Raw genomic sequence first — 27327 nt, forward strand, 5'->3', positions numbered from 1 at the left:
CCTTTTCCTTAGCCACCACATTCAAGAGCTGCTGAGTTAGGACAGTAACTAGCCTCACTGCCACTGTCTTATTTCAGGCCTTCACCACTTCAGGCCCTTGTGGTGTAGTAGAAACCCTAGGGGGCAGCTCTACTCTGTCCTATAGAGTTGCTATGAGTCAGAGCCGACTCGACTGCACCTAACAATATCACTTCTCTGGATTACTTCATCCTAACTGATCTCCATGCTTATGGCATCAGATTCCTTCCCCAGCCTGATTTTCTTCCTACAGTCTCTACTTAAGTAAAGCAGTTAGCTACTCAGACAATTATCCATGTCAGAAACCTAGTAGTTCTGTTGCGTTGTTGCGGTTGTGTGTTGTCTAGTCAATTCTGATTGCAACCCTATAGCAGACAGAGTAGAACTGCCCCATAGGACTTCCTAGGCCGGCAACAAGTTTGGTTCAATCTTTATGGGAGCAAATTGCCAGGTCTCTTCTCCCAGGAACTGCTGGTGGGTTCAAACTGCTGACCTTTTGGTTAGCAGCCAAGAGCTTAAACATTGTGCCACGAGGACTCCTTGTAGTTCTCATAGACTTAAAAAAAAAAATGTAAATCTGATTACCCTTAATGGTCTCTTATAAAGTTAAGATTTTATCCTTAAGTATGTAAACATGATATATAAAATTGCCTCAGGGGCTATCATCTGCTCACTTCCTCAGTTTCACTTCTCATGCTCCCTTTATTCTAGCCTTACTTAACTACTAGGTTCCCCCATGCATGTAGGGAAATGTTTCCTTACATCACTGCCTAGGTTACTCTTCCCTCCATCATCTCCTACTCACCCCTCAAAAACTCAGCTCAGGTATCATCTCTTAGAAGCCTTCCCTGAGTGGGCAAGCAGGCTCAGATGCCCCTTCTCATTATTCCCACAATATACTATGCATGCTTCAACTATTGCCCTTAACCCACTTAATTGTAACTGTTTACTTGTATGACTCCCCTTGAAAGCAAGGGCTGGATTTTTAATTTCTGTACCTTGGATATTGAGAATAATGACTACAACACTGTAGGTACCCCTAATGTTTGCTGCAATCAGCAGTACTTTAAATATCTCTGAAATACTACTTTCGGATTAGACAGATTGTAACTGTGTAGCAGAGGAAATAAACAAGGATGGCCTGAAATCATAAGGATAAATTCAGGTAATTATGAAAGTCAAAGCTGGGCAGTCACAAGGGAGGAGGGGGAACTACTGCTAGAGAGGGTTGCTGTCCAGCGATCAGAAGTAGAAAAGCTCACATAAAAAACCTTAATCTCTTACATGAAAAAGTTGGCAAGAGTCATGCCATTAAAAAACCAGCAGTGAAGAAATAAAAAACCCCAAACCTGTTGTTGATGAGTCGATTCCGACTGATAGCAACCCTAAAAGACAGAACAGAACTACCCCATAGGGTTTCCAAAGAGCGCCCAATGGATTCGAACTGCTGACCTTTTTGTTTAGCAGCTGTAGCTTTCCAGTGGTGAAGGGGAAAGGAAAAAAAGGACTCCTTCCTTTAATACATACAAGGAAAATTCCAGTCAATTCACAAACCAGTTTAGCCAGAAAAAGCTACCTATAGTAAGTCAAATCTGCACAGCAACCCTCTTCCTTACATGCACCTGCTTGCACTATTTCCCTCACAGAACTGTAGAGTAAGAAGGTCAATGCTGAGAGCCAAGTGATAAGCCTGGGAGAAATGGACAGTTAACAGCAATTATAAACCTAAAATCCTTGACACCAAGAGAACAGAAGTTTCCCCGATGTTCCCAAACCACATACTAGTAACACAGCTGAGACAAAGAACAGTGGTGTTCCAATTTGAAGAAAGCCATATATATTCCCTTTTGAAACTCGGTTTTTTTTTTCAACCTTGCTCTTTTGTGTTTTCTCTGTTTTGACCTTCCTGCACAAATTAACACTATGTTTAAGCCAGAAATAAAACTGACACTAACCGCCAGGGCATAATAACATGCCTTTAAAGTGCATTCTTTTACTTCCTCCTAAAGTAGTTAAAGGAAACCCTGTGGCGTAGTGGTTAAGAGCCTCAGCTGCTAACCATAAAGGCAGTTCCAACGCACCAGGCGCTCCTTGGAAATTCTATGGGGCAGTTCTACTCTGTCCTATAGGATCGCTATGAGGCGGAACCGACTTGATGACAACGGGTTTGTTCTTTTTTTTTTTAGTAGTTAAACTTTAATTTGGTGATAAAACAGATTACTTGTCCCAGGATTGAGCAAGTCTGAGGGCTAACGCTTCCACCTCATGATTTCTTCATGAAAATTTGAGAAGGTTGGTGGTGAAAATGCAAGTTGTAGAGAGACTGGACATCCTCCAAAATGACTTTAGGAAAAAAATACAACGATGGATAGAAGACAATAACAGGCAATAAAACTTTCTATAAGTTCCAAATTTTCCTAGAGTCTTAAAATCTCTGTCGCTACATACAGGCTAACTGTTTTCCTCCCAGGAATACCAGAGCAGCTCCAGAGCGAGGTCGGGAGCCACATGCTATCTCGGGCTGGGTCAGACCCGCAGGTTTCTCAGGTTCGCCCAGAAGGCAGTCCGACACGACCTCGCTAGAGATGCGGAGACTCCAATTTTCAACCCGCATGCCTATGTCCTGAGGCTTTCTGAAGGCCCAGGGCCCGATGGCGGGAAAGACAAGGAATAAGCGGAAAGGAACCTGAAGAACCAATCACCAGGTAGAAACTTCTAAATGCACGAACACTTTTACACAGCGGTACACCGTTGCCGTGGAAACCAAGCCAACCACTTAACCCCTCCTCCGGGACCTAGGGACCTGCTGTTTTGGACCACGGGTCGTGAGCTGAAGGAAGCTGGGATCGGGAAAGGAGGGGGTCTTCTCTCGCGCCACCACACCCCGGGCCTCTTTCCCCTAAATGCCTACCGAATAGAGGAGCACGAAAGCGCTGGGACTGGTGGAGCCGACGGATAAACAAGAGTTAGATGAACTGGAAGAATCCATGCTGCGGCTGCCGTCCCAGGCGGGCCTGGGATTCCTTGCTAAGCGATGGTGGTGCTGCAGCCGCTGGGGGCGGTTCTTCCGCGCAGGGCGGCCCGACCTCGCCTAGGGCGGTGGCACCCTCCGCAGCCGCTCCAGAGGACCCCGGGCGCCGCCATCTTAAGCAGGACGGAAGCCGCGTGGGGACGTGCCGCGAGCGCGCAGTCCCGCCGGGAACCCGGAAGCAGAGGCGTGGACCAGTCCGGGTTTGGGTTCCCCAGCCGAAGACCCCACGATGGCGCGGGAGGAGGAGCTGACATCTCGCGCGCCTGCCAGCTCTCAGACGCTGCTGGACACTCTGCTCCAGAACCTCTACGACCTTGGTGAGTATGGAGCCTCGGGAGTCCACGTGGAGAGCGGAGTTGAGAAGCTAGGGTCTACTGTGCATCAGAAACTGATAGGAAGGGTTTTCCAACTCGTCCGACCTAGTTCCGACCTGCTCCTGGGTCTGAGGTTCCCTTTCTCCCGCCCCCTCGATCGGCTCTGTTGAGTTATTCTCATGAATCAAGCCTCCAACTCTTCCCTGAGTGTGCAGGACCAACTTGGTTACTTTTCAGAAATACCAGGATTTTCATAGTTCACTGGGGTGGTTTACGGACAACCCTGGACTCTCGAAATAGCCCACTTTTTCACTTCTTTTGGATCTCGCGGGAACCCTCTCCCCATCTCCTGGTTCCCTGCCTGTTGCTGACGAGACCTGCCTGACCCCAGTGCCTTGGTCTACCTGGTTACGTTGGGGCCTCAGGCCAGTCATCAGTAGCCTCATCATTCAGGTGTCCCTGGGTGCAAGGACTCCAGAGACGTTTTTCACAACCTTTTTTAGGTAAGTTGGCCGGCCTATGCCCTCCTTCCTTTATTTTAATGGGAACAGGAAAATTAAAAAAAAAAAAATTATTGTTAAAGATTAGCAATGCATCGTACTCTTCAGTAGGAAGATGGTCCCTCACACTCAGAAGAGCTTGCCCAAGGAAAGTGCAAATCCCTTGTATATGCACCAGAGATAATCATAACGCATTAATATGTTTGGAGCCCTGGTGGCGCAGCGGTTAAGAGCTCGGCTGCTAATCAAAAGGTTGACAGTTCCAATCCACCAGGCACTCCTTGGAAACCCTATGGGGCACTTCTACTCTGTCCTATGAGTCAGAGTCCACTTGTTAGCAACAGGTTTTAGGTTAGCATCTTTTAGGAATGAACATATTTCTTAAATTTATAAGGTGGTGTTTCAAAAGCTACTTTTAGAGAAGGTGCTCAAAATTCTAAGCTCACCTAAACAATATGAATAACAGCTTGAAAGTATTGAGAATTTACCATATACTACTTGCTTCTTACGCGTTTACTCATTTAATTTTCACAACAACTGTTTGAAATAGATTCTTTCTTTATCGATTTACTGTCTATGCTGTCATTAGCCCTTGTTCTGTCAAATGTAGAAACAAGCAGTAGAGGTTAAAAAATTTGCTGAAGGTTACCTAGCTAGTAATTTGCAGAGCATAATGCCAGTTTTCACATAACAACCTGGTCTTTGGAACCTAACCATGTCACTAAGTGATGAGTGGGTGTACTTGTAACCTTGGAAAATGTTAAAAAGGAGCATGGGCTGCTATGGCAGTTGTTTTTGGTACAAAGCATGAGCCAACTGGGATTACTAGTCCCCAGGACTGTTGCCATGATGACACTTTGAGTAAAAACCAAGGTGAGGACTAAAATAATTGTGCTAATGAAAGTCAATGACATGAATGTAGTTACCAAGGAAAGGATTACTGTGTACTTCGGAGTCTATACATTGTGCAAATACCATGCTGTTTGGAGGAAAACAGTAGTTTATTTCTTTGTGTGTACTTCTGGGTGCTTATAGCTGTGGCATATGCACACGTGCATCCATTTGGTTTAATATTGGTTACAGCTAAAACCAAAAATATTTATTTTTCCTTTTGATGTTTGAACAAACAGGGGAGAGGAAAGATGAAACAAAACAGAGACGGATCAAAAACAAAAGGGAAAGCAAGAAGAGAGATTTGAGCACCACACCAGTGTTGGCAGCGGGACCAGCTCTTCCACTCGATTCTCTTGGAAGAGGCCAAAGGAAAAGTGCTTCCAGCTTCTTCAAGGAACTCAGAGAAGAGCTGCATTGTTCTTCTGCTGTGACTCCCACACCTTTCCCTTCAGAACCAGAAGTCCTTGCTGCAAAATCTCCGTCTCCCCTGAAGAACAACAGGGAGCTAGTAGAAGTGATAGAATTTCACAGCAGACACCAAAAAAGAAAACTGAAGCCTGCCCAAGATGAGAACCCAAAGGTAATGAGGTGGTTTGTTTATATACGTGTACAGTGAAACTCGATATTGGGGTATTAGGCGAATAACTTTAGATTCCACATGACCATCCTCAAACTTGTAGACTTGCTGCAGAGACTTATAGGACTCAGAAGTTGTACGCACAGTTACAATTTATTACAGAAAAAGGATACAGACGAAAAAAGGGAAAGAGCGCATGGGGTAAAGTCTAGAGGAAACCAGGCATAAGCTTCCAAGTCTTTCCTTCTAGTAGAGTCGCAAAGCATGTGCTTAAGCCCTCCGGAAACAACATGTGACAACACGTGCAAAGGTGTTGTCAACCAGGGATGCTCTCCTGAGCCTGATGCCCAGGGTCTTTACTGGGGGTCAGTCACATAGGGATGCAGTGCTTGCGTGACTGGCGTCAGTTACTAATACTCCAGATACCCAGAGGAGAAGTATGTGTTAACCATAAACCACAGTGTTAGTATGAACTATCTGAACAAACTAGTACAGTGTGACCCAAGGCCTCAGTTGGGCAAAAACACTTTTATCGCATGGAATATTTTAAGCTTAGTTCCCAGGAGCCAGTCAAGGGCTAATCTCGAAAACACAACTGACTTGTGAATGTGTAGGGTTTGATAAACCTAGACCTTTGAGTTAACCCTTTCCCACTCGCAGGTCCTTCTGCTTGAATAGTGCTAGGGAAAATTCAGTCATTCGACTACTGTTTTTGGTGCTCCTACTATGTGCCAGCCACTGTTCTAGACACTGGGGATAAAGCAGTAAACAAGAATATACAAAAACCTCACCCCAGTGGAGCTTGCATTCTGGTGGGGAAGTGGTTTGATTTCACTGAGCACAAGGGAGGTGTGGTTACCCATCAAAACTGTCTCTTTTCTGCAAAAAATCAAACCCGTTGCCATCAAGTCGATTCTGACTCATAGCAACCCTACAGGACAGAGTAGAACTGCCTGGATATCATAATGGCTTTGTCAAATCCATTTACTAAAATTGAGATATTCCGTTTGTGTAGCATTCCTCATGTCCTATAAAAACTTTGTCAAAAAAGAAAATTAGAGTTAATTTCCTGTGACTGCCGTAACAAATTTCAACAAACTAGGTGGCTTAAAAACAACGGAACTTTATTCTCTCCCAGTCCTGGAGATCAGAAGCCCAAAATCCCATGTTGGCAGAACTGTACTCTAAAGGCTCTAGGGAAGAATCTGTTACTTGCTTCTTCCAACTTCTGGTGACTGCAGGCGTTCCTTAGCTTGTGGCCACACCACTCCAATCCCTGCCACATCTTCATGTGTGTGCTGAGTCTCAAAGTCTCCCTTTCTTTCTTTCTCTTGTAAGGACATCTGTCATTGGATTTAGAAAAAAAAAAAAAAGCCCACCCTAAATCCAGGATGATCTCCTCTTAAGAACATGTCATGGATTGCATTGTGTCCTCCAAAAAATATATGTCAACTTGTCCAGGCCATGATTCCCTGTATTGTGTGATTGTCCACCATTTTGTCATCTAATGTGATTATCCTATGTGTTGTAAGTCCTACCTCTGTGACGATACCGAGGTGGGATTATTGGCCGTTCTGTTTTAACGAGGCAGGACTCAATCTACAAGATTAGGTTTTTAAATCAATCTCTTTTGAGATATAAAAGAGAGAAGCGATCAGAGAGACAGGGGGACCTCATACCACCAAGAAAGTAGCGCTAGGAACAGGTGTGTCCTTTGGATCTGGGGTCCTTGCACTGAGAAGCTCCTAGTCCAGGGGAGCCCTGAGAGCTGACAGAAAGAGAAAGCCTTCCCCTGGAACGGATGCCCTGAATTTAGACTTCTAGCCTACTAGACTATGAAAAAAATAAGTTTCTGTTTGTTAAAGCCTTCTACTTGTGGTATTTCTGTTATAGCAGCACTAGATAACTAAGACAGATCCTTAATTACACTACAAAGATCATTTTCCCAAATATGGCCTCATTCCCAAGTGTCAGAGATTAGGACATGGACAGATCTTTTTGGTGGCCACGATTCAACCCACTACAGGCTTAGTTTGGCTTGTGTTGTTGTTTATGGAGGCATGCTGGCGCCCAGGGTTTACTACATCTTTTATGTGGTTTTAAAAACAATCTGTGTAATCTCTTATAGAATTCATTTAGAACTGCATATCAAACTCAAAAGCATCTCTTCCTCAAATGTTACTAGTATATTCTGTAATCCCATCTACCAATTTAGGATTCTAGGTCAGCTTCCCAACCCTTACGTATGCTTCAACATACTGAGGCCCTGGGAATTGACACAGGTGGATCAAGAAACGGATCCCCTTGGCCCATGGGACAGCCAGAGACCCCATGCTGATCGTCCCTGGTTACCCCAGTGTACCATACAAATATTAGTATTTTCTGTGTGTGTCATGAAGTAGAAAAGGTTGGGAAATCCTGCTTTGCAATATAATGCCATGTTTGGAGAATTAAACTGATAGAGCAGTTAGGCATCCCCCCTTGGTTTCCCCAAGTGTCTTAGACTTCAGCTTCTTCTTATACTCATTCACATTCCTGTTTATAAAATGGAGAGTTTTCTGAATAGAGAGGACAAAAGAATCGGCATTGAATGAGTCTACATTCCATGTCTTTTATAATAGAACACTTGGAGCAGGCTGTCCAATTGTCTTTTTCTTCCTGCTCCAAATGAGCCCTTTTTCATTCCTGGTGGCTTTTTTCCCCCAAGAACCTCAGTTCATTCTTAGTTTTGCACTTCTTGACCTTTATTATACCTTAATGAATCTTTTTCAGTTGCCCTTGGTGCTGTGTCCTTTCCTCATTTTTTACTTTATCTTCTGACACATGGGTACGTCTCAGTGGCGGAGCCAGAATGTGCTGTCAGTAAAAAAAAAAACAAAAACAAAAAACTTCAGAATGTTGATGTTGCGACGTGTAAATAAATGCAAATTAGTATAATACTAGTTATTATGACACATTTTGGGTATAGGGAATGCCAGGTAAAAGGATAGTAAGTCAGTTGGGGCTAATTATGCTAAGAATTTGTATGTAATGTATTAAAATACGTTTGTAGTCCCTGCTCTCACTACAAGCTTATAAGCCATTTTAGAGCAATTCGGACAGACATGGAATCAGCAAAAATATATCATAAAATCATGATAGCTTCCATTTGTCAATCACGGAATCACCTGATCATCTTTGAAGAGCACTTGAGGAAGGAAGAGGTGCTGGCGAGTTGGACAACAACCAGCAGGCCATGCCTGATGCCCAGAAATGCCCTTTTTTCCCCAGATCTTGGGCTTCTGCCGTCAATACTGTGGTTAAGCTGCAGTATTTGTTAAAATAGGTTTTCATGAGTTTACCTGAGAGCTTAACCACCATTTATATAACATTTTACCTATTCCAAATGTCTAACCTACAAATGAACTTTATGATAATTTGTTCTTGTTGTTAGGTGCCGTCGACTCGGTTCTGACTCATAGCGACCCTATGCACAACAGAACGAAATGCTGCCTTGTCCTGAGCCATCCTTAAATCGTTGTTATGCTTGAGCTCATTGTTGCAGCCACTGTGTCAATCCACCTCGTTGAGGGTCTTCCTCTTTTCCGCTGACCCTGTACTCTGCCAAGCATGATGCCCTTCTCCAGGGACTGATCCCTCCTGACAACATGTCCGAAGTATGCAAGACACAGTCTCGCCATCCTTGCTTCTGAGGAGCATTTGGGTTGTACTTCTTTCAAGACAGATTTATTTGTTCTTCTGGCAGACCATGGTATATTCAATATTCTTCACCAATACCACAATTCAAAGGCATCAATTCTTCTTTGGTCTTCCTTATTCATTGTCCAGCTTTCACATGCATATGATGCCATTGAAAATACCATGGCTTAGGTCAGGCACACCTTAGTCTTCAAGGTGACATCTTTGCTCTTGAACACTTTGAAGAGGTCCTTTGCAGCAGATTTGCCCAATATAATGGATCTTTCGATTTCTTAACTGCCACTTCCGTGGCTGTTGATTGTGGATCCAAGTAAAATGAAATCCTTGACAACTTCAGTCTTTTCTCCGTTTATCATGATGTTGCTCATTGGTCCAGTTGTGAGGATTTTTGTTTTCTTTAGGTTGAGGTATAATCCATACTGAAGGCTGTGGTCTTTGATCTTCATTAGTGAGGGCTTCAAGTCCTCTTCACTTTCAGCAAGCAAGGTTGTGTCATCTGAATAATGCAGGTTGTTAATGAGTCTTCCTCCAATCCTGATGCCCCATTCTTCTTCATATAGCCCAGCTTCTCGAATTATTTGTTCAGCATACAGGTTAAATAGGTATGGTGAAAGAATACAACCCTGACGCACACCTTTCCTGACTTTAAACCAATCAGTATCCACTTGTTCTGTCCGAACAACTGCCTCTTGATGTATGTAAAGGTTCCTCATGAGCACAATTAAGTGTTCTGGAATTCCCATTCTTTACAGTGTTCTCCATAGTTTGTTATGATCCACACAGTCGAATGCCTTTGCATAGTCAATAAAACACAGGTAAACATCCTTCTGGTATTCTCTGCTTTCTACCAGGATCCATCTGACATCAGCAATGATATCCCTGGTTCCACGTCCTCCTCTAAAACTGGCCTGAATTTCTGGCAGTTCCCTGTCAATATACTGCTGCAGCCGTTTTTGAATGATCTTCAGCAAAATTTTACTTGCATGTGGTATTAATGATATTGTTCTATAATTTCCACATTCGGTTGGATCACCTTTCTTGGGAATAGGCATAAATTTGGATCTCTTCCAGTCAGTTGGCCAGGACGCTGTCTTCCATATATCTTGGCATAGATGAGTGAGCACCTCCAGCGCTGCATCTGTTTGTTGAAACATCTCAATTGATATTCCATCAATTCCTGGAACCTTGTTTTTCACCAATGCCTTCAGAGCAGCTTGGACTTCTTTCTTCAGTACCATCGGTTCCTGATCATATGCCACCTCTTGAAATGGTTGAATATCGACTAATTCTTTTTGGTATAACGACTCTGTGTATTCCTTCCAACTTCTTTTGATGCTTCCTGCGTCGTTTAATGGAATCCTTCACTATTGCAACTCGAGGCTTGAATTTTTTCTTCAGTTCTTTCAGCTTGAGAAATGCCGAGCGTGTTCTTCCCTTTTGGTTTTCCAACTCCAGCTCTTTGCACATGTCATTATAATACTTTGTCTTCTCGAGAGGCCCTTTGAAATCTTCTGTTCAGTTCTTTTACTTCATCAATTCTTCCTTTTGCTTTAGCTGCTCAATGCTCAAGAGCAAGTTTCAGAGTCTCCTCTGACATCCATCTTGGTCTTTTCTTTCTTTCCTGTCTTTTCAGTGACCTCTTGCTTTCTTCATAGATGATGTCCTTGATGTCATTCTACAACTTGTCTGGTCTGCGGTCATTAGTGTTCAATGTGTCAAATCTATTCTTCAGATGGTCTCTAAATTCAGGTGGGATATACACAAGGTCGTATTTTGGCTCTCGTGGACTTGCTCTGATTTTCTTCAGTTTCAGCTTGAACTTGCCTATGAGGAATTGATGGTCTGTCCCACAGTCGACCCCTGGCCTTGTTTTGACTGATGATATTGAGCTTTTCCATCGTCTCTTTCCACAGATGTAGTCAATTTGATTTCTGTGTGATCCATCTGGCGAGGTCCATGTGTATAGTCACCGTTTATGTTGGTGAAAGAAGCTATCTGCAGTGAAGAAGTCATTGGTCTTGCAAAATTCTATCATTCGATCTCCAGCATTGTTTTTGTCACCAAGGCCATATTTTCCAACTACTGATCCTTCTTCTTTCTTTCCGACTTTCACACTCCAATCACCAGTAATTATCAGTGCATCTTGATTGCAAGTTCGATCATTTTCAGACTGTAGCAACTGATAAAAATCTTGTGTTTCTTCATCTTTGACCCTAGTGGTTGGTGTGTAAATTTGAATAATAGTCGTATTAACTGGTCTTCCTTGTAGGCGTATGGATATTATCCTATCACTGACAGCGTTGTACTTCAGGATAGATCTTGAAACGTTCTTTTTCACGATGAATGCAACACCATTCCTTTTTGAGTTGTCATTCCCAGCATAGTAGACTATATGATTGTCCAATTCAAAATGGCCAATACCAGTCCATTTCAGCTCACTAATGCCTAGGATATCGATGTGTATGTGTTCCATTTCATTTTTGACGATTTCCAATTTTCCTAGATTCATACTTGGTACATTCCAGGTTCTGATTACTAATGGATGTTTGCAGCTGTTTCTTCTCATTTTGAGTCATGCCACATCAGCAGATGAACTTCCCAAAAGCTTTACTCCATCCACATCATTAAGGTTGACTCTACTTTGAGGAGGCAGCTCTTCCCCAGTCATCTTTCGAGTGCCTTCCAACCTGGGGGGCTCCTCTTCCAGCACTGTATCAGACAATGTTCTGCTGCTATTCATAAGGTTTTCACTGGCTAATGCTTTTCAGAAGTAGACTGCTGGGTCCTTCTTCCTAGTCTGTCTTTATGATAATATCCCATGTATAATGCAGTAGCTATAAAAATAGTTTGACAGGAGATTGTAGGTAAGAGATCATTCATTTATTTACAAGTAATTACTGAGTGCTTCCTAAGTCCTAAAGAGTATACTATTTAGCAGTGGAGGCAGGCAAGGATCCAGGTAAATTCATAACTGAAAGGACAACCCTGAGAATAAGAATCAGCACAAAGCTGGTTCCTATGATACGGACGTCCGATATACCTCCATTCTCAAACTTCACCACCATTTCTGATACCAGCCTTTCTCTCCATGGCACTCGTCCTCCGTTGGGCTCCGTAATTCATTGCAGCAGCCACAAAGAACTCATGGAAACACCATAACTACAATAACAACTTTAATGACAGGAAAGATATAAACAAGGAAGTGTATAAGGCAAGGTCAGAGAGTGGTCCCCAGAACCTCAAAGTCTCAAGGAGACCTGCTTACTCTTGTCAACCAGGAACTCTCCAGTGATGTCACTGTATGGGCTCTGCTGTTGGCTGCTCCTCTCAGTGGGCTCCTGGCTTTCAGCTGGGTGGGATTCAGACTTTACACTCTGGTGCCACTATTTGTGTTCACTTGTCTCCGCCCTTTCTGGTACTATCGCAGCCGCAGACTTTGTCACCATTTCAGATTTATCTAATCTAGGAGGGTCATAGTGCCAGGTCCCCGTGTCCAAAGGACGCACTCCTCTGCTGGCTCTTGTCGATCGAGAGACCCCACCCAAGCCTGTGTTTTAGGGTTTTTATCTGTTACCAAGCAGGCCCCCAGCCAATCCATGTAGAGGTCAACTACTGGTTGGCCCCCACTGCCAATCTGTGTAAAGCTCAGCACAGGCAGTGCTCAGAAACCAGGAACAAAAGGCCGAATTGTTTTCTGGTAAGCTATTCCCCACAATGCAATAACAACTAAAAAGAGTTTTAAGTTCTCTAAAGGAAACAGATAGGGTCCCGAGAGTAACATGCAGAACCTACTTTAGATGCATGGTTGGGGAAGGCTCTAGAGGAGGTGGCATTTGGACTGGGGCTTTATTAAAGGGTGCTAGTGGGGCAACGGATTTGGTTTTAGTGGGGCAAGAGGAGCCCTTTTGCACAATGGTTAAGCACTCAGCTGCTAATTGAAAACCGACCAGCACCTCCATGGGAGAAAGAACATGTCGATCTGCTCCTGTAAAGACTGCAGCCTAGGAGACCTTGTAGGGCAGTTCTGTCCTGTCGTATAAGGTCGCTATGAGTTTACTCGTGGGCAAGTGACAACAATGGAGCAAGGAAGAGCAGCCTGGGCAGAGAGAAAAGAGCATTGTAAAGGCCCTTGGGTCTGAAAGCTTGCCATGTTCAAGGAGCTGAAAGAAGATTGATGTGGGCAGGACATGGTACAGAGTGGTGTGAGCTGATAGGAGAGAGTGGCTGTGGCCTGGTCTTGCTTGGTCTTGTAGGCAGTGGTGAGGCATTTGGATTTTAGTTTTAAGTACATAGGAAGCCACCAAAGAACTTTAAGCAGGGGCATGTGATGATCTGATTTATGTTTTAAAAAGATCACTCTGGCCCCTAAGTGGGGAGCAGTAGCAGAGGCCTGAGGGGACTGGGTTAGGGGTTTGTTGCAGTGGTCCAAGTTCAGAATAGGGTGGCCTGGACTTGTGATTTGAGGAGCAAGTGGGGTTCTGTAATGGGTGCAAGGCTGCCTGTGAGGACAAGAATTTTTTTTTTTTTTATTGTGCTTTAAGTGAAAGTTTATGAATCAAGTCAGTCTCTCACACAAAAACTTATATACACCTTGCTACATACTCCAAATTGCTCTCTCCCTAATGAGACAGCCCGCTCCCTCCCTCCGCTCTCTTTGTGCCCATTTCTCCAGCTTCTAACCCCCTCTACCTGCTCATCTCCCCTCCAGGCAGGAGATGCCAACATAGTCTCAAGTGTCCACCTGATCCAAGAAGCTCACTTCTCACCAGCACCCATCTCCATCCCATTGTCCAGTCCAATCCCTGTCTGAAGAGTTGCCTTTGGGAATGGTTCCTGTCCCTGGGTCAACAGAAGATCTGGGGGCCATGACCACCGGGGTCCTTCTAGTCTCAGTCAGACCGTTAAGTCTGGTCTTTTTTACGAGAATTTGGGGTCTGCATCCCACTGCTCTCCTGCTCCCTCAGGGGTTCTCTGTTGTGTTCCCTTTCAGGGCAGTCACTGGTTGTAGCTGGGTACCATCTAGTTTTCTGGTCTCAGGCTGATGTCTCTGGTGTATGTGGCCCTTTCTGTCTCTTGGGCTTGTAACTACCTTGTGTGCTTTGTGTTTTTCATTCTCCCTTGGTCCAGGTGAGTTGAGACCAATTGATGCATCTTAGATGGCCACTTGCTAGCATTTAAGACCGCAGAAGCCACTCTCCAAAGTGGAATGCAGAATGTTAATAGATTTTATTATGCCAATTGACTTAGAAATCCCCTGAAACCATGGTCCCCAAACCCCTGCTGCTGCTACGCTGGCCTTCGAAGCATTCAGTTTATTCAGGAAACTTCTTTGCTTTTGGTTTAGTCCAGTTGTGCTGACCTTGCCTGTATGTGTGTTGTCTTTCCCGGCACCTAAAGTAGTTCTTATCTACTATCTAATTAGTGAATACCCCTCTTCCACCCTTCCTCCCTCCCCTCTCTCATAACCATCAAAGAATATTTCCTTCTCATTTTAAATCATTTCTTGAGTTCTTTTAATAGTGGTGTTATACAAAATTTGTCCTTTTGCAACTGACTAATTTCACTCAGCATAATGGCCTTCTAGATTCCTCCATGTTATGAAATGTTTCACAGATTCATCACTGTTCTTTATCGATGTGTAGTATTCCATTGTGTGAATATACCATAATTTATCCATTCATCCGTTGATGGGCACCTTGGTTGCTTCCATCTTTTTGCTATCGTAAACAGTGCTGCAGTGAACAAGGGTATGCGAATATCTGTTCGTGTAAAAGTTCTTATTTCTCTAGGATATATTCCAAGGAATGGGATTGCTGGATCGTATGGTAGTTTTATTTCTAGCTTTTTAAGGAAGCGCCAAATCGATTTCCAAAGCGGTTGTACCATTTGACATTCCCACCAGCAGTGTAGAAGTGTTCCAATCTCTCCACAGCTTCTCCAACATTCATTGTTTCGTGTTTTTTGGATTAGCGCCAGCCTCGTTGGAGTAGAATGGAATCTTGTTGTAGTTTTGATTTGCATTTCTCTAATGGCAGTGGGTTTTTAATGGCTAATGGTCGTGAGCATTTCCTCATGTATTTATTAGCTACCTGAATGTCTTCTTTAGTGAAGTGTCTGTTTATATTTTTTGCCCATTTTTTAATTGGGTTATTTGTCTTTTTGCAGTTGAGTTTTTGCAGTATCATATAGATTTTAGAGATCAGGTGCTGATGGGAAATGTCATAGCTAAAAACTTTTTCCCAGTCTGTAGGTAATCTTTTTATTCTTTTGGTGAAGTCTTTGGATGAGCACAGGTGTTTGATTTTTAGGACTCCCAATTATCTAGTTTTTCTTCTGCGTTGTCTGTAATGTTTTGTACACTGTTTATGCCATGTGTTAGGGCTCCTAACGTTGTCCCTATTTTTTCTCCCGTGATCTTTATCGTTTTAGATTTTATATTTAGGTCTTTGATCCATTTTGAGTTGGTTTTTGTGCATGGTGTGAGGTATGGGTCTTGTTTCATTTTTTTGCAGATGGATATCCAGTTATGCCAGCACCATTTGTTAAAAAAAACTGCCTTTTCCCCATTTAACTGCTTTGGGGCCTTAGGACAAAAATTCTTAAGAAATAAAAGTCATATGTGGTTTAATATGAACCCTGGTGGCATAGTAGCTAAGCGCTACAGCTGCTAACCAAAAGGTTGGCAGTTCGAATCCACCATATGCTCCTTGGAAACTGTATGGGGTAGTTCTGCTCTCTCCTGTAGGGTCGCCATGAGTCAGAATTGACTCGATGGTGACGGGCTTCGTTTTTTTTGTTTGGTTACTTGGCCCCTAGAGGTAATGTTTATCAGTGCTATTTCTCCACCCTTAGTATTGGTCCATCTCCACATTCACTGTCCTTGCTTGATGAGTTTGAGTCCCCTTCTTGGCCTAGGTAAAGAAGAGATAAGAAAGATACGATAAAAATAATACAACACTGTCCTGTAGATCCGAAGTGACCCTTGTATTCTATAGCCTGGACTGAGGTATACGTAGGCTGCTTCTGAGCTATGTAACTAAGAGTGCTGATTATTTATATTCATTAAAACTCATTCATCATCTCACTTAACCCTCAAAGTTCCTGTTACCTGCCTTCATGTTACAGAGAAGATTGATGCCTGGAGAGGTTAAGTAGCTTGCCTGCAGTTACACAGCGACCCACACCCCTAATTCTAAAACCTCTGTAGCCCTGGGAAGCAAAAGTTGATTGGTTGGTTGTTTTCTTTCTTTTTACGTTTGGTACACAGTTATTTTGCAGCAAAACCTGACCTAAACTGATGTAATGCTTTTTAAAAATCATTTTTGTTTATCTGATTTTGGCATGAATATTCATAGATGTTGCTGCAGAAGTATTAATGTGCTTAGTTATGTGTTTCTGCCTTGGATTCTACTGGAAGTAGTTTGTAATGTATTTAATACTCAGTATATTCATAGTATTACCTTTATAAAATGTAAAGGCTTCTGAATTTTTAAGATGGAATCTGACCCTAAGGCTTCCAAGTAAAGGATTGTACATCTAAAATAAGTGCCAGAGCTCAGATTCAAGCCCCAGGCTTTTTGACTTACAAGCCTGCGAACTTTACTGCACTGTTGTCGTTAGGTGCTATCGAGTTGATTCTAACTCAGAGAACCTGCGTACAACAGAACTAAACACTGCTCAGTCCTGTGCCATTCTCACAGTCATGGCTATGTTTGAGCCCATTGTTGTAGCCACTGTGTCAGTCTCTCTCATTAAGGGTCTTCTTTTTTGCTGCTTCTCTACTTTACCAGGCATGATGCCCTTCTCCAGGGACTGGTCCCTCCTGATTAACATGTCCAAAGTACATGATATGAAATCTCACCATCCTTGCTTCTAAGGAGCATTCTGGCTGTATTTATTCCAAAACAGATTTATTCATTCTTCTGGCAGTCCATGATATATTCAATATTCTTTACCAGCAACATAATTCCAATGCATCAATTCTTCTTCAACCTTCCTTATTCACATGCATATGAAAAAAAAAAAAAAATGAGGTGCTTGAAAATACCATGGCTTGCTTGGGTCAGGCACACCTTAGTCCTCAAAGTGATATATTTGCTTTTTAAACACTTTTGCAGCATTTTTGCCCGATGCAATACATTGTTTGATTTCTTGACTGTTGCTTCCATGGGTAGTGATTGTGGATCCAAGTAAAAAGAAACCCTTGGCAACTTCAGTGCTTTCTCCATTTATCATGATGTTGCTTATTGGTCCAGTTGTGAGGATTTTGTTTTCTTTATGTTGAGGTGCAGTTAATACAGAAGGCTGTACTCTTTGACCTTTGTCAGTAAGTGTGTCAAGTCCCCTTCACTTTCAGCAAACACAGTTGTGTCATCTGCAGGTTGTTAATGAATCTTCCTCCAATCCTGATGCCGGGTTCTTCATACAGTCCAGCTTCTCGGATTATTTGCTCAGCATACAGGTTGAACAAGTGTGGTGAAGGGATACAACTCTGATGCACATCTTTCCTGACTTTAAACCACGCAGTATCCCCTTGTTCTGTTCAAATGACTGCCTCTTGGTCAATGTACAGGTTCTTCATGAGCACAATTAAGTGTTCTGGAATCCCCGTTCTTTGCAGCGTTATTCATAATTTGTTATGATCCATACAGTCGAGTACTTTTGCACAGTCAATAAAATGCAGGTAAACATCCTAGGTATTCTCTGCTTTCAGTCAAGATCCATCTGACATCAGCAATGATATTCCTGTTTCCATGTCTTCTTCTGAATCTGGCTTTAATTTCTGGCAATTCCCAGTCAAAAAGTTGCAACCTCTTTTTGAATGATCTTCAGCAGAATTTTAATTGTGTGTGATAGTAATGATATTGTTCGATAATTTCTGCATTCTGTTGGATCACCTTTCTTTGGAATGGGCACAGATATGGATCTCTTTCAGTCATTGGCCAGGTAGTTGTCTTCCAGATTCCTTGGCATGCACAAGTGAGCACTTCCAGCGCTGCATCTGTTTGTTGAAACATCTTAGCTGGTTTTCTGTTAATTCGTGGAGCCTTGTTTTTCGCCATTCCCTGCAGCACAACTTGGATTTCTTCCTTCAGTACCATCAGTTCTTGATCACATGCTACCACCTAAAATGGTTGAACATCAGCCAATTCTTTTTGGTATCCATATGCTCTGTGTATTTCTTCCATCTTTTGATTCTTCCTGCATCATTCAGTATTTTCCCCGTAGAATTCTTCAGTATTGCACCTCGAGGATTGAATTTTTTCTCCAGTTCTTTTAGTCTGAGAAATGTTGAGTGTGCTCTTCTCTTTTAGTGTTCTAACTCCAGACCTTTGCACATTTAATTATAATACTTCGTCTTCTCAGGCCACCCTTTGAATCTTCAGCTCTTGTACTTGATCATTTCTTCTGTTCACTTTAGCACCTGATGTTCAAGAGCAAGTTTCAGAGTCTCTTTTGACATCCTTTTTGGTCTTTTCTTTCTTTCCTGTCTTTTTAGTGACCTTTTGCCTTCTTTATGTTTGATTTCCTTGATGTCATTCCACAACTTGTCTGGTCTTCAGTCATTAATGTTCAGTGCTCTTAAAAAAATTCAGGTGGGATATACTCAAGGTCATACTTCGGCTCTCGTGGGCTTGTTTTAATTTTCTTCAGCTTCAGGTTGAACTTACATATGAGCAATTGATGGTCTGTTCCGCAGTCTACCCCTGACCATGTCCTGACTGATGGTATTCAGCTTCTCCATCCTCTCTTTCCACAGATATAGTCAGTTTAATTCCATCCGTTTTCCGTCCGTGAGGTCCATGTGTATAGTCACAATTTATGTTGTTGAAAAAAGGTATTTGCAATGAAGAAGTCATTGGTCTTGCAAAGTTTTATCATGCAGTCTCTGGTATTGTTGCTATCACCAAGGCCATGTTTTCCAGTCCTTCTTTTTTTCCACCTTTTGCATTCCAAACACCAGTAATTATCAGTGCACCTTGATTGCATGTTTGATCAATTTCAGACTGCAGAAGTTGGTAAAAATCTTCAATTTCCTCATCTTTGGCATTAGTGGTCAGTGTATAAATTTCAGTAATAGTTTATTAACTGGTCTTATTACACTGCAGAGCTAGAATATAGATACTGAGTTAGGGTCTTTGTCCTTTGATTAACTCATATGCACTGTCATGGATTGAATTGTGTCCCCCCAAAAATGTGTGTATCAATTTGTTTAGGCCATGATTCCCAGTATTCTGTGGTTGTCCTCTATTTTGTGATTGTAGTTTTATGTTAAAGAGGATTAGAGTGGGTTGTAACACCCTTACCAGGTCACATCCCTGATCTAATGTAAAAGGAGTTCCCCTGGGGTGTGGCCTGCATCACCTTTTATCTCTCAAGAGATGAAAGGAAAGGGAAGCTAGCAGAGAAGGGGGGACCTCATACCACCAAGAAAGAAGCACTGGGAGCAGAGCGTGTCCTTTAGACTTGGGGCTACTGCACAGAGAAGCTCCTAGTCCAGGAAGATTGATAAGAAAGACCTTCCACCAGAGTCAACAGAGAGAGAAAGCCTTTCCCTGGGGCTGACATCCTGAATTTGGACTTTCAGCCTACTTTAGTGTGAGAAAATAAACTTCTCTTTGTTAAAGCCACCCACTTGTGGTATTTCTGTTATAGCAGCACTGGATGACTAAGACTTGCACTGACCTAGAATTTTGCCATCACTAGACATACAGACATCCTCTCACGCTGTTGCCAGAGAGCTTGCTCTTCACCCCATTCCGCAGGTTCTTAGTGCCTTCATATTGCTCTGCAGTGTTTAGATCACTCCACAATGCTCTACCCAGAAATGCTTCACTCTCCAGTGTTACCCCTTAGCTTTATACCTTATCACACTCCTGTTCTTTTTAGATCCAGTATTAAATAGGTGTTAAGAGGAAGGTAATCTAATTGAGGTAATTTACATTCACTGAGGTATGAATAAGGAGCCCCGGTGATGCAGTGGTTAAGCACTTGGTTGCTAACTGAAAGGTTGGCGGTTTGAACCCCCCAGCTGCTCTACAGTAGAAGGATGTGGCAGTCTGCTTACATAAAGATTTACAGCTTTGTAAACCGTATGGGGCACTTCTACTCTGTCCTGTAGGGTCACTATGAGTCAGAATCAACTTGATGGCAAGGGGTTGTAAGGTATGAATACACTTCTCAATTTTCCTAAAAATGTTTGCATTTTGAAAAGAAAGTACTTCTTTATCCAGCTAATCTCTAATTGGAGAAAAGTTGTACTATGTAATTAATGGGCTAAAAAAAAAAAATCAGAGTAGTGAAGGAGAAACAATTTTTGGTCACAGACAAGTTCGTTGAGTCTCGCGGGCTGCTTGTTGTCATTGTCACCCCACACATTTTCCCACACCGTTCTCTTTTTATATCTTCCTTCCTTCTTTCTTGCCTAACGTACAGATTCTTAAAAGCTCCACACATTTCTTCCTCCCATGGGTGGGACAGTAAGGCTATATAGTCAGGATAGGTTAGGCTACAGTTTGATAACAAATAATTCCTACATCTCAGTGACTTAAGGAATCCCAGGTTGCACAGATAGTTAAGTGCTCCACTACTAACTGAAAAGTTGGGGATTTGAACCCACCCTTAAGGTGCCTTGGAATAAAGGCCTGGTGAACTGCTTCCAAAAAGCCACAGCTTAGAAAAACCGTATGGAGCACAGTTCTACTCTGTAGCAATGGGGTCGCCATGAGTTGGAATTCACTCAGTGGCAGCTGGTTTGATGTTTTGGTTTCTCAGTGATTTGAAAAGCAAAAGTTAATTTTTTTCTCATGACACGTGTCAGTCAAGGATTGGCAGGGTTAAGGTACTCTGCTGCACACTGTTTTCATCCAGGGACCCAGGATAGTAGGTGTTCTACTTTCTGGAAGGCCAGTAATTACTTTGGTGAAGGGAAGCGGAGTTGATAAATGGCTCTTAAAGAGCCCATGTGGAAGTAGCATACATGTTCTCGATTCACATTTCTTTGGCCAAAGAAGGCCATGTAGCCATGCCTAACTTCAAGCAGACAGGGAAGCACAGTTCGCCTGAGTGCTGAAGTAGAGGAGGACCCAGTATTGTCTGCAGGAAGTAATGCCTCCTACCAGCCACAGTGAGTACGAGGAGAAAGAAAACAGAGGAACCCACTGACAGTTTCTAAATCAGGGAACGCATTATCAATAGCATACTGAAGTGATTTTAAATCTGTGAATAAAGTAAAACGTATTGATGGGTCATGCTAATAGACTCAGAGTCTATGAAATAATTAGTTAAGAACTGCCCCCCAAATGTTTGTGTTTATTATAAACAAGGGTGCAGACCCCAGACCAGTTCTCAGAAACATATCAACAGATACAAAAAGCTAAGACATATCTAGTGAAATGTTGACAGATGGTTGGGGAACACCGAGTCCTCTGTGACCAGGCCAGAGCTGCCACCTGCGGACCCAGCTCTTCCCTTGGTGTGGATGGATCCCAAGCCCAGGTGTCTCCACAGCCAGGATGAACGGGAGCCTGAGTGTGAGGAGCTGGATATTTGGTGTGGCCAGTGTTGGACAAGCAGGGATGAGCAGAGGCTAGACTGCCCTCCTCTGTGTGTCAGAGGTGTCAGCCTCACAATAACTATCACAATTAGTCAAGAATTATTACAGGGCTTAGGTCCTCTAGATTGTCTGTCCTCATGCTGATCTAGTAGTAAGTCACCCTAGCACATGTCACCTCTCCAGATGGCTAGAAATCTGGTGTGCCTGAAAGAATTGCCCGGCTTAAAAGAGGCTAGTTAGCCGTTACTTCACTGGGTGAGTGAGAGGGAAGAAAAGAGAAAATTATTTAAATATTCAGAAAAGGTAATAAATATTTTGTGGGATTTTGGAGTTCTGTGAACTGTATGTACATATTGTTTGTATACACAGTTTTTTTTTTTTTTTTATTGTGGTTGCCTTAGTCATCTAGTGCTGCTATAACCGAAATATTACAAATGAATGGCTCTAACAAAGAGAAGTTTATTCTCTCACAGTCCAGTAGACTAGAAGTCCAAATTCAGGGCATCAGCTCCAGGGGAAGGCTTTCTGTCTCTGTCGGCTCTGGAGGAAGATCCTTGTCATCAGTCTTCCCTTGGTCTGGGAGCATCTCAGCACAGGAACCTCAGGTCCAAAGGACGCGCTCTGCTCCTGGTGCTGCTTTCTTGGTGGTGTGATGCCCCCCTGTCTGTCTGCTCGCATCTCCCTTTTATATCTCAAAAGAGATTGGCTTAAGGTGCTATCTAATCTTGTAGACCTCATCAGTATAACTGCCACTAATCCATCTTATTACATCATAGTGATAGGATTTACAACACATGGGGAAATCGCATCAGGTGACAAAATGGTAGAAAATCATGCAGTCATACAAGGGAATCATGACCTAGCCAAGTTGGCAGATATTTTGGGGGAACACAATTCAATCCGTGACAGTGGTAAATACATATATAACAAAATATTTTCCATTTCAACATTTTTTACATGTCTAATTCAGTGACATTAATCAATTCATGTTCAACCATCACCACACAATTTGTATTTGAGGGTCTAGATGTGTCCCTGAAATCATCAAGATTTAATCCATTGTTTTCAGAAGTAGTATTACTTTTTTCACACTAAATGGATTAGATGTGTATGCCAATGGAAAAGATACTCTAACTTCAAAGTAAATGTAACTTTTTTCTAGTCGTGGAATAATGGCTAACTCTGTGGGGCAGTTCTACTACGTCCTGTAGGGTCACTATGAGTCGGAATCGACTCGACAGCAACAGGCTTGGTTTTTGGGTTTTATACCTTCTACAATCCCTGCCCAGTTATCCTTTCCTAAATCTTCTTTAATCCCTCCCCTCGAGTTTTCTGTGTGTGGTTCATGAGCTACAAACATTGCCTTCTGTTCTTTACTTTTTTCTTAGTTTATCATCAATGCTTTCTTAAGCTTTGGGACCTTAAAAATTTTTTTGTCCATTTTTCTTCTCCTAGCTATTAATTAGGCTTTTGTGTAGCATGCTTATATTATCGTGTATGGTATTTAGGCATCAGGGCCAGTTTCAAGGCTTCTTAAGACATGTCTGGTCTGTTGGTAATAGATGCTTTCATGATAGAGGAACAGATAATCTTAATAAGAATTTTTTTTTCCAGACTAAAACCAGTGTCCTTGAGAAAGATGTGGATATACAAGAATTTAACTTAGAAAAGGTACGTTCTTTGAAATTGTTAATCTGCAGCTTTTTTTAAAATAATACCAAAAAAAAAAAAGAAGAAAGAATATGTTCAAATATCTAACAGATGCAGAAATGGTTAAGTAAATTACACTGTATTCTCTTGATTGAATATTATGCAACCATTTAAAAAAGGGTGGTTCTGTAGACTATGGGACTGCACTGCCAATGACGCAATGGTAAGTAAAAAAAGCAGAAATGTGTATAGTGTGTGATTGTAGCTAGGTTTTTTAAAATGCACAAGAAAAAAGACTAGGAGGAAGTTATTCAACTGCTAAAAGTGAATGTTGGTGATTTTTCCTTAAAAAGAAAAAACAAGGGTCTGTGTTTGAAGCTGCTATGATAAATGGTTTCTAAGTATGAGGAGGTCCATTTGGAGGGGTGCTGTTAAGTTGAAATGACTGCCTTTATGGGTAATAGCCTGTTTCACAGATCATCCTAAAGTCCTGCAGGTTTCTCTTACTGATTTATACAGAGATAATTCTTTGCTTCAGCTTTCCAAATTAAACACGGGAGGAAGAAGCTGTGAGATGATGGTAACATTGCAGGAGAAGCTCCATGGAGCTCCTTAAACCACAACAGGACTATTGCTAATCGTAGTCATTGCAGGCCATGAGGGTACATAAAAATACTTAACGTACAGCGCCTATCTAAAATGCTGCATTCCTAGAGATGTGTTCCTTCTGTGGAATGGTTGGAATGTACTTGGGTCTCCTCCTGTTTTGTGTCCACAGGCTCGTTTGGAAGTGCACCGATTTGGAATCACGGGTTATGGAAAAGGAAAGGAAAGGATTCTGGAACAGGAGCGTGCTATTATGCTGGGTGCTAAGGTGAGGGTCTGTTTCTGCCTTCCGTCACTAGACAGGACTATGGACAGGGACGAGCCATGGGCAAGTCAGGGTAAGGGACGCTGAGAAGTTTCTGCAAAGTAAAAAATGATATGTGTCTTTTTTCTTTCATTTCAGCCTCCCAAAAATAGTTACGTTAATTACAAGGTTTTGCAGGAGCAAATCAAAGAAAAAAAGGCAGCAAAGGAAGAAGAAAAGAGAATGGTAGGTATAATATCCTTTTCTTTATTGTATTAAACTGAAACAGGAAGATAGGTGCAATTTACCACCATCTGCCCATCTAACTCTGTAAGAAATCTCGGGAATGGTGGGGTATAATGAGCAAACTCTCACCGCTTCTTTCAATCAGCTACACTTTGGTATTCTGGCGTATTTAAATGAAAGGTTTGCTTTGAAAGTAACAACTTCCTGTTCCAATAATGCAAGTTACTTTGTCCTTTTCCCTATCCTCAATCATCTTTTATGTTTTGTGTTGTATAGAACACAAGGGCCTGTAAAAATCCACAAGGGGAATAGCTGTTACGCTCCCCTCCCTTGACCCAACTTGGGAGACTTGACATCTCTACTGTCAGTCTTATCTGGAATGGCCTTTCACATTCTTGAAAGGGTTTCAGCGTGAAACTTTGAGTCTATTATGTTGAATATGCCCACTAGAAAAATATTAAAAATAAATAATGGTATGTCAGTGGCTTTTGATCACAAACATCTTGCCTGTTTTCTAATCTGTTACCCACTACTGACACATGTATTAATCTAAAATTCTGAAATCAGGCCCAGGACACAGATATTTTCAAGAAAAAGAAGAGGAAAGGTCAGGAAGACAGGTGAGTGACACTGTTAGGTACTAGAATCGGATGATGTGGGTGAGCCTGTTGATGAGTTCTGAAGATACTGCCTTGAGGTTGTGCAGTGTTTCTAGCCTGTTACAATGCTTCACTGCCTAATTTTATCAAATCAAGCCCTTTAATGGGGATATAGGATCAATAAGTCACCCGAGATTAAATAACTACCCCAGAACAGAATCAGGGCCCCTCTCCCGTCCCCCAGTTCACTAGTGGGAAAGCTGAGACTGACATTCCCAACAGCAGTCTCCGTTTCCTGCTAGGAGGACCTCCAGATCGGACAGCCCGGTCTCAGGCTGCATCGCCCATTCTTTGACATACCACGTAAGGGGGAACACTGTAATTTTAACTAATGAAACACTGATTTTGTTGTTTTATGCGTGTTTCTTAGCTTTTCATCAAGTGCCTTTTTCCTCTCTCCTTGAATGAATGTTTCAAAATTGACTTATTGTAACCTTTTTTGTTGGACTTCTGGTGAACTCGTACATGCCATAGGTGGTCATTTGTTCTGGCCGCATATATCTACCTAGTGAGTGCCTCCTATGTGCCAGATACATAGGTGTGTGAGGCATTAGGGAGACAGCTGTGATCAAAGTGATGATATCCCTACCCTCATGGAGCTTACATTTTAGTGAAGGGAGATGAACCAGAACATGCGAATAAATCAAATCTTGGCAGGTACTAGCAAGAACCATGAAGGTGTTGAAATAGAGCATTGTGAGAGAAAATAACTGAGGGTGACCTGGGAAGTCACTCTAAGGAGGTGACACCTGAGCTCAGAACTGAGGAGGAGGCAGCCTGGGAAGATCTGGTAGAAAGTTCCACACAGAAGAAACACGTGCAGAGGCCCTGGGACAGGCAGGCTCTTGGCATGTTTAAAGGACTGCAGGAGGCCAGTGAGGCTACATGTGGGGAGAGGCCCGGGGGAGAGACCTGGGTGCAGGCAGGGCTGAGAGCGTGGTGGCCTTGGTGGTGCTGTGATTCTTCTTCTGAAGTTTGACTGTCTTACCCGCCTCCTACTTTCAATACAGGAAATCCCAAAAGAAGAAATCGGCACCCAGTATTTTGTCAAGTGGACGGGTTGGACAGGTTGGCAAATTCAAAAATGGCACATTGATTCTGAGTCCAGTTGATATCAAGAAAATAAATTCTTCCAGAGTGGCTAAATGAAATACTTTATACACTAAAAAGAGGAGTGGAAATGTGCCATCTGGCTGAGACTGGGCGACTACAAGACTTGAAGATGACTCTTACTTACTTCACATTTCACAGACTACTTTTTTATATTAGAAACAAAAATAGAAATAATACATTTCAAGTCACTCAAGCGTCTGTTTTTTGGTGTTGAACATGTTGGGCCAACTGTAGTGTAGTATAAAGCAAGTCTACTGAAGATAATGTTTAGTATTTCCCAGCAAGGCTCACTCTTGTTTTGTTTTCACTATGTTTTTTGCATTTGCATGTAACATAGTTTTTCAAAATTTTACTGTTTTGTAACTGCTAATAATTGACATTAAATTCTGTTTTAAATTCTTTAACGATTTAATATTGTTACATCATGAAAGAACTAAGAATATGGTAATTTATCAACTGTTTTGTAGAAAAGGCAGTTTTAATTTTCAGTCTACCAAGTATATAAAATCTACTTTGTAAGAAGTTATTTAAATAAAAAGTAACTTTTGTCATATATATGCCTGTGACTATTAAGTAACACAGCTAATGATTTTCGCTCATATCCTAGGACTTTATTCAAGTGAGTGTTGTCTCCTTCAAAGCAGTCACCTTGGGAAGCTGTATGTAGATTTTTAATGGTATTGCTTTTGCCCAAAGCTTATGGCACATTAAAAAAAAAATTTCAATGATGATTATCAATTTTGTCTTTTTTTTTTTTTTTTAATTGCCAAAAAACTTAAATCCAAGCCTAGTAAATAAAGTTTTGGGCAAAAAAAAATCAGGAGGATATAAATAACTGACTTTCTTATATGACTTCTAAATTGACTCTAAGGGCATTGCCAAATGAGGAACTCAAAAATGTTTTGAAGAGTGTAAGCAAAACTGGAATGAGTGTTTTGTTTTCCTGGTTTATTTTGAAAGGCAGCATTCACTAGGATGTATTTTGGTAATTTTTAAGAATAGTTTTTTTTATTTTAAAGTCTAGCTCTCAAGCACAACCAAGAAAAAAAATCTCAGGAGCTAGAAGTGATCTATTTGAGTAGAGGAACTCTGAGCTGGGTCTTGAATGTTTAACCGATTTGTTGATTTTTATCGATGCAACCACTGTTTACACTGTGTTCAGGGCCTGTGCTGGGCACTGTCCTTCACAGTGAGGAAGACTGCACGTGTCCTGCTGTATA

The 27327-nt window shown here is 42.1% G+C and overlaps 2 protein-coding genes across 3 annotated transcripts in view; one reads left to right on the forward strand and one right to left on the reverse strand.

The window, feature by feature from the left end:
• Positions 1-3187, reverse strand: part of GNPAT (glyceronephosphate O-acyltransferase) — a 41527-nt gene extending 38340 nt beyond the window's left edge. For both annotated transcript variants that reach the window (XR_007515317.1, XM_049868650.1), the window contains exon 1: positions 2930-3187. Coding sequence is in view for 1 of the 2 variants with exons in the window: in XM_049868650.1 (XP_049724607.1) it covers positions 2930-3007 (78 nt within the window). In the remaining variant the exon portion in view is untranslated. The remainder of the gene's footprint in view (positions 1-2929) is intronic.
• Positions 3053-26823, forward strand: C24H1orf131 (chromosome 24 C1orf131 homolog). The gene is made up of 8 exons (XM_049867934.1): positions 3053-3089; positions 3172-3366; positions 4994-5337; positions 23204-23260; positions 24018-24113; positions 24249-24335; positions 24903-24955; positions 26005-26823. Exons 1-8 carry the CDS (start codon positions 3053-3055, stop codon positions 26141-26143), a joined length of 1008 nt encoding a protein of 335 aa, XP_049723891.1. The 3' UTR covers positions 26144-26823.
• Positions 26824-27327: the final 504 nt, after the last annotated feature.

The sequence above is a fragment of the Elephas maximus genome, chromosome 24 (genome assembly GCF_024166365.1).
Source record: "Elephas maximus indicus isolate mEleMax1 chromosome 24, mEleMax1 primary haplotype, whole genome shotgun sequence".
NCBI lineage: Eukaryota > Metazoa > Chordata > Mammalia > Proboscidea > Elephantidae > Elephas > Elephas maximus.